Here is an 8,156-nt window from a genome sequence, read left to right on the forward strand (position 1 = left end):
GTTTTGATGTAAACATAAGATGAATGACAAATATCTAGACGGGTAACTCATGCAGACATCACTACCTAACTTATAGTTAAGCAATGTACATATATAGTTCATGTTACCAATAAATGTCTTATAAACATATCTCTGTCTTCCATTCATTCATGTTCAATGAATCAAAACCAATAATAATTGGTTGTAACATTACTCTTTTATACAAGTTTAATTGATAAATATACTGGTTTTTCCAGCCATGAGATCTAAAGTTATATTCATTCTCTTGATGCTGTTAATTACGGTTTACGGTACTAACAGTGATGGCTCTTTCTCTAAACAGAAGATGTTGGAAGTTGAGAGAAAACTAAAGCATCTTAGAAAACACTCAATAAAAACCATTCAGGTAACATTTTTTGGAAGTTAGATATATTAGAAAATATCAGACACTGTTGAATATTGAGTGAGTTTTTTTTTTTGGTATTCTTCTGATTTTCTAAGCTTAATTAACCTTACTGCTTAATTATATTATTTTTCCCTGCTTGTAGAGTGAAGATGGAGATATTATTGATTGCATCGACATTAAAAAGCAACCCGCGTTTGATCATCCTGCTTTGAAAGATCACAAAATCCAGGTGATTATTATCATGCTTTGAAAGATACCAATTTGTGATAAATATTTTTGCGATATTTATCATTTCTTCATTCAAAATTGATTTTTGTAAATGCAAAACCAAATACATACTAATTATGAACATGTTTTCGTTTTGCAAACTCCGACTCACTAGTCTATGAATCTGCGTAAAATAAAATATGTAACCAGATGGCTCCTAGTTACAATTCAGCTAAGAAGGATCCCATAGAAAGGACTAGAAGTAAAACAAAGAGTGCCATGATGACGCAAAAGGATGAAGAGTGGTATGTGACAGTAACTTCCCAAATATGGCAGAAAAATGGAAGTTGTCCAAAGGGAACCATACCTGTTCGAAGAATACGAAAGAGAGAGCTTCTTAAGGCTCGCTTAATTGATGAATATGGAAGGAAGAAACCAAGTATTTTAAATAGACAAGTTAATCATCATCAGCTGAATAATAATCTCGATTCCTTTGTACAGCAACAAAATCACTCGGTACGTTGAGTTAGTAACATGGCATGACATTACTTGTAGTTGAAGCAACAAACTCTTCTACTTTTCTGATTTGTCATCTATGTGATCCAGAAGGCAGTAGTATTTGCAGACGGATTCCGCTACTTGGGAGGTAAAGGAGACATTAGAGTTTTTGGTCCTTGGGTTGAAAAGGATGACGAATACAGCATTGCTCGGGTTTCTCTTTTGAGTGGATCTTACAATGACTACGAATGTATAGAATCCGGTTGGGCGGTAAGATGTAACTTATACATCGAAATAACTAATGCGTGATGCTTTAACATAAATGTTTCATTATCTTTGTGCTCGATAAACCTGTTACAGGTCAATCCTAGCGTTTATGGAGACAGAAAGACTCGATTATTCGTTTATTGGACGGTAAGTATATACATACAATTAGTTAGTTATTTTGCTTATAGACTAATCTTAATTCAAAAAGTTTAATAAATTTCTTCAATTTCTTGGAACACCGATTTCTGCAGGCCGATGGTTCGCAGGAAACAGGTTGCTTTGATCTGACCTGTCCTGGATTTATTCAAACCAGCAATGAAATTGCCTTAGGTGCTGCAATTTATCCAATACCAGTTCCTGGTGGTCTTCCATACCAAATAACTATTTACATCTATAAGGTCACAAACATTTTTATGAACTATAACTATTATGGAGATTTTCATTTTTCTTTTCATGTTTAAATTCATTCTTTTTCTTTGCTTTAGGATCCAATTACTAATAATTGGTGGGTGCAATATGGTGAGAAGACCAACATAGGTTATTGGCCACCAGAAATATTTAGAGCAATTTGCTACAATGCTGAATCAGTGGAATGGGGTGGTGAAGTTTACAGTACAACGGTTGGACATACTCCTCATACCAAAACACAAATGGGTAACGGACGATTTTCTGGGCCTGATTCGGCTTCCATATTGAGGATGCGAATTCACGATAATTCTGCGATGCTGAAGATCCCAGAATGGGTTTATTATTACTCAGATGAATATAATTGTTACAACGTTCGATATCTTGCGGATTACGTTGAAGATCCTGAGTTGTATTATGGAGGACCTGGTAGTAATATGATGTGCCCTTAATAACATTTATAAAATTTTGATATCTAATCATTGATTATGAATAAAGGAAATATCTTTAAGTGAAGGTGAGCAAGTAGCATATTGAGTACTTCTAAGTTTTAACTAACTCTAACTACTAACCATCCCATTTTGTGGAAAAAAAAAAGGTCAAGTATCTAGAATGTTAGTACCATCCCATTTGTGGTTAAAAATTATAATAGAATAATGTGTCTAATTCCAAAATGTGAAGCATATTGTTCCAAAATTATCCACGTTTACGTAAGTCATGTTACAACTCTAAAAAAAAATTAAAGTGTATGTATTTAATGTATAAAGCTTTTCAAGTCATATTCATATTCTCTCATAAACGAGACCTAAAGATGTGAGGTATTTAAAGATGGTGTCATATGTGGTGTTAGATAAATTCTGAAATTTTTTTATTGTCATTGTTTGTAGTTGAAGCTTTGAAAACATAACCGGAAACCTTGAAAAGTGATGATTTTGTTGATTTCAATCGGTTATATATTGTGAATTTGTCGTTTTAATTATTGGATAATTGTAGTAAGTGAAATTTTAAATCGAAGGTTTTTGTGGAATCGAGTTTTGTAACTCCGTTTAACGCGCGGTTCGAAGAGTTGGAAAACTAACATAGAGAACTATCCTATGGTAATATCCATAGTTATTGAATGTGTACTTGAAGACGTGATTATGTTGTTTTACTTGCGATATGGGATTAGCACCAATATGGGATAATGCGTGAAGGGAGGGAATTAGATAGTTTGATAGTGTTTATTGCTTGATAATTAGGGTCTGTTTGGTTCAAATAAGGGGGAGGGGAGGGGAGGAATTTTAATGAAGGGGGAGGGAGGGGGGGAGGTGAGGGAATTTTTTTAATTAGGTATGTGTTTGGTTCAAACGAGGGGAGGGGAGGGGTGGGGAAGAGAGGGATTTTAATTAAAAATATGTTTGGTTCAGGAGGGGTGGGGAGTGGTTTTATTAATAATTTACATTTTTATCCTTATTATCTTATATAAGTGATACAGTATGATATTCAAATGTGAAAAATTTATACATACTTTTTTGTTAGTAAAATTTCTAATATTGAGTGACTAAAAAGTTATAATTTACTACATCATAAAAAATTTAGTTCACTTAATTTGAATAAAATGTTCAAAAACAAATTAATCTATATGTTGATAACAACTTTTAAATCGTAATGAATTATTTAACACATCAAATACATAAAATAATTTATAATTAAATATAAATGGTTTAAATATTTTAATAAAATAAATAAATAAATAAATTAGAAAAATATGATAGGATACATAACAAAATTAGAAAAAAAATATATAAATAAACATAAAAGAATTATAAAAAAATCAAAAAAGTACAACGATTATGATTTATATTAAGGACAAAAATTTTAAAATAATTTGAAGGTGGAGAATAATTATAATAAATTGATAGAAACAATCGAGAAAAATCACATAGAAGAGAGCAGTAATACAAAAGAAAATGAATAATTTTGAAATATTAAAATAAAACTGAGGATATTATAGTAATTATAATAAGTTTTAAAATATCAATATTCAGATTCCCTCCCCTCCCCTCCAAATCCCCCCGATTTGGAGGGACGCAAAAAGTGTGTTTTGGAGGGGTTTTGCTCCCCTCCCCTCCCATCCCCTCCCCTTTCCTCATAAAATTTGAACCAAACACATTTAGTTATAAATATTCCCTTCCTTCCCCTCCCCTCCCCTCTCCTCCATCTACTTCGAACCAAACACACCCTTATTCTTATATTCTTGTTTAGTCATGTTTGTTTGATATAAAACTCGCATGTTCTATTTTTTGTCTCAAATGAAATGTGAAACATGTTTTCCTTTGACTAGGGTTGAGGCGAATGATGGTAGAATGATAACATGAATTTCTCCTTGTTGGGTATGAATGATTCATGAAAATTCTTGCACTTTAATTGTGAAGCATTTGGTTGATTGTTCTATGGTACATTCCATTGAAATGATCATGTTATTTTGAGTGTAACTGGACTAGATTTTGTACAATAGGTCTTAAATTTGTGAAAATCACAAAATGAGAGAGGGCCTAAAATGTTGGGCTAGACACGGGGGAACTGTGTCCTTCTTTGGCTTTCTCTATGAGGCATGCCTGGGTCTGAAACGGGTTGTGCAGGCCGACACGGCCTAGCCGTGTCCCCCTCTGGTTTTTGTATGGGAGGGTGGGCTAAACCTAACACGGTCTGTGTTGGTGAGCATGGGCAGGTCGTGTTAGCATGTATTTTTTTCTCTATTCGAAAACTCACTGATTCTATGCATAAGTACTTGGAACCCTACTTGGTAGATGACGCTTCCTTATCTTACGATGACATGAGAGATCAAATGCGGTTAAGTATGCTGGAAACTCTTGATATCATGTGCGGTAAATAAAGGATATCTTTAAGGAAGGAACTTATGAGAATCAATCAGTTAATTGATATTGGAAATAAGAGAAAGGTCTCTTAGGTTAAATCAATTATGAAAAATAAATGTGAACACACATTGATTGAGAGATCAAATGCGGTTAAGTATGCTGGAAACTCTTGATATCATGTGCGGTAAACAAAGGATATCTTAAAGGAAGGAACTTATGAGAATCAATTAGTTAATTGATATTGGAAATAAGAGAAAGGTCTCTTAGGTTAAATCAATTATGAAAAATAAATGTGAACACACATTGATCGTATGTATGTGCTTGCTTAAGGGAAATTAATTGGTACATAAGTGAGAACATCATAGGATCGAGTTAGAATCCAACGCTCAGAAATTCTCGAAAGTGTAATAACACTTCGATTCTCGGTAAGTGCTGATGCGATGATTCCGGAAAAAATGAATCTAATAGTTGAAAGTCGTGATTCCTAGGGGTTTCCTAATTTTTAGTTAAAAAATTAGAAGGGTAAGTCCCCGAGAGAAGAAGGGTAGGTAAACCCGAAAGAAATCGCCTTAAGTGAATATGATTTCAATAGAACGGCAACGGGTATGTAAACCCATAAATCATACCTTAGCGGAGGAGGATTCAATATGTCACCTTCAAAAATATTCCTTCTCAAAAAAAGATCAACATTTTCAAAGAAAATTTTTGGTATGTTACAATTTTTTGGAAATTTCAAATTTTACCATTATGTGCCAAAAATTTAGTTTAAAGGCGAAATTTTCAGTAGTGTATTGATTCAAAAATTTTAAATGATCAGCGGAATTTTAAAATTTTTGAGAAATTCTATCGGAAATTCTGAAATTTTCGTATTCCACTATTTTTTTTCAAGAAAAACTTCAATATGAACGTAAAATTTCCGGTATCGTCCAAGATTTTTGAAATTTGTTTGTGGGAAATTTGAGTAGGATTATAATCGTCTTTTCATTCGATTCGGGAAGTGTCAGATATAACTTAGGGGTGACATCTTGAATCCTCTTAACAGACATAATCCTAAGAGAAGGGAGGCAGGTAAACCCATAAGACCTTGTCTTAGTTGGCAACAAATTAGTTGTTTGTCAAGACGTTTGAAATGCAATATGAGCTTCTAAGTTCTACATGGCAAGTGGAAATAGGATATCAATTTTCACGTGGTGTAAGAAGCGGAAATAAGCTTTGTTTCCTTAGTTTTATGAAATAGAACACAAGTGTAGTGCTAGTAAGACGAAAATAGGAATAGAGAACCTTAGAGCCAAGCGGACTCATCGTGTAAATAGAACTTCAGTGAGATGTAGCATCTCATCTCATTCATGTTGTTTATTTTGAGGTAGCTCGAAGAAGGATAAGGGTTAGAGTAAGATGGCTTGAAGATTTGGAGACTCTGATATTCATGTTTTTTTTCTGTGGTATGATCTTATGTAATATTATGTGTAGACATCTATTATAATTCATGTGTTAACAATAGTGAACATATGTAAACATAGAAAAAGGAAAAACACCCTTTAGCTTAGGGTTTCAATAGAATGAACAAAAACTGAAGAGTAAGGGTTACACCAGAGTATAAATACTAAAAGTTAGAAAAGACCGAATTACCCTAACAAAGATACAATAAACAAATATAACAATAATAATAATAATAACCAACATCTCCCCTCAAACTCAAGATGCATTAGCAGAGAGCATCGAGAGTTTGTCAATCAAAAAACGAAAACGTTTAATGGAATGCGTCTTCGTAAACAAATCAGCAATCTGTAGAGCGGACGAGACGAACGGTAGAGTAATTGTCCCGTGCTGAAGATGATGACGAGTGAAGTGACAATCAATCTCAATATGTTTGGTTCGTTCATGAAAGACAGAGTTGTGGGCAATTTGAACAGCACTTTTGTTATCACAATACATAGGAGTTGGTTTAGAAAGAGTGACACCCATATCAGAAAGTAACCAACGCAACCAAACTATTTCAGTAGTGGTGGATGCCATAGCACGATACTCAGCTTCTGTAGAAGAACGAGATACAATATCTTGTTTCTTACTCTTCCAAGAAATAAGAGAGTCTCCAAGAAAGACACAAAATCCTGTAGTAGACTTACGATTCGTGGGGTCTCCGGCCCAATCAGCATCAGAATAAGCACGTAGTTCCAATGATGACGATGAGGGAAAAAGAAGGCTCTGAAATTGGGTTCCACGAAGATAACGACATATGCGAAGAACAACTGCCCAATGCAATGTAGTAGGAGAGACAACAAACTGACTAACAACATGCACAGCATAAGCAATATCTGGTCTAGTAATTGTAAGATACACCAAACTGCCAACCAATGTACGATATAAGGTGGGATCTGGAAGGGGAACACCATCAGATAGAGCATATTTCACATTCAACTCAAGAGGACTATCTGCTACTTTGGTATCAGAAAGGCGACTTTGATCAAGAATGTTGGCAATATACTTGGATTGAGAGAGAAGATAACCTCTAGGAGAGTAGGCAACTTCAATGCCTAAGAAGTAGCGAAGAGTGCCTAAGTCCTTCATCTCAAATTGTTTGGCCAACTGTAATTTCAAATCATTAATTCCATCCATATCATCACCTGTAATAATCATATCATCAACATATAATGAAAGTAAAATACGACCGTGACAAGTGGTTTTGACAAACAACGCAGAATCATGATCACTAGAGCTAAAGCCAATAGATGTAATCACAGTGGTAAACTTCTCAAACCAAGCTCGTGGAGCTTGTTTCAGACCATATAATGCTTTCTTCAACTTACATACTTCCCCTTGATTATGAGAAACACCTTGTGGAGGTACCATATAAACTTCCTCTTGAAGATCGCCATTTAGAAATGCATTTTTAACATCCATTTGATAAATATGCCACTGACGAATAGATGCAACTGCAATAAGAGTGCGAATAGTAGTCATTTTAGCAACAGGAGCAAATGTTTCTTCATAATCCATACCATATTGTTGAGAGAATCCCTTAGCAACAAGTCGTGCTTTGTATCGCTCAACTGACCCATCAGACTTAGTTTTGATCTTGTATATCCACCGAGACCCAATAGCACGTTTTCCAGGAGGAAGAGGTACTAATTCCCAAGTATCTGTTTTATGCAGAGCAGAAAGTTCTTCTGTCATAGCCTGCTGCCAAAGAGGGTCAAGAATAGCCTCTTTATAGGAAGAGGGCTCAGACAAACTGTGTATAGAGGTTAGAAAAGAAGCAAAAGAAGAAGAGTAAGTTGAATATACAAAATCAGGTAATTGAGTAGACTTACGCTCACGAGAGGGATAACGAAGAGGCGGAGGATCAACAATCGTAGGAGGTTCTTGGGTAGCCGTGGGGACAAGAGGGATGTCAATATCTGGAGTAGCAGTAGTATCAGTCCTGCAATTCTCAAAATTACAATCACTAGAAATATTTTCATTTTGACCAAAAGGATCGATATGAGTGAGTTTCGAACTACTAGTAATATAAGAATCAGAAGAAAGAGAGTAAAAAG

At 34.6% G+C, this 8,156-nt stretch overlaps 1 protein-coding gene across 1 annotated transcript; it reads left to right on the forward strand.

The window, feature by feature from the left end:
* The first annotated feature begins 238 nt into the window (after positions 1 to 238).
* LOC131598543 (protein neprosin-like) lies at positions 239 to 2,214 on the forward strand. The gene is made up of 7 exons (XM_058871131.1): positions 239 to 385; positions 528 to 614; positions 803 to 1,108; positions 1,199 to 1,360; positions 1,451 to 1,504; positions 1,609 to 1,755; positions 1,843 to 2,214. Exons 1-7 carry the CDS (start codon positions 239 to 241, stop codon positions 2,212 to 2,214), a joined length of 1,275 nt encoding a protein of 424 aa, XP_058727114.1.
* Positions 2,215 to 8,156: the final 5,942 nt, after the last annotated feature.

This window comes from Vicia villosa, linkage group LG4 (genome assembly GCF_029867415.1).
Source record: "Vicia villosa cultivar HV-30 ecotype Madison, WI linkage group LG4, Vvil1.0, whole genome shotgun sequence".
NCBI classification, from domain to species: domain Eukaryota; kingdom Viridiplantae; phylum Streptophyta; class Magnoliopsida; order Fabales; family Fabaceae; genus Vicia; species Vicia villosa.

Excerpts from the sequence above, each read along its gene's own strand:
- LOC131598543 (XM_058871131.1), top strand. The coding sequence starts at position 239 with ATGAGATCTAAAGTTATATTCATTCTCTTGATGCTGTTAATTACGGTT. Across the intron at positions 386-527 it reads ACTCAATAAAAACCATTCAG|AGTGAAGATGGAGATATTAT; the intron begins GTAACATTTTTT and ends CCCTGCTTGTAG. Across the intron at positions 1,361-1,450 it reads GTATAGAATCCGGTTGGGCG|GTCAATCCTAGCGTTTATGG; the intron begins GTAAGATGTAAC and ends AACCTGTTACAG.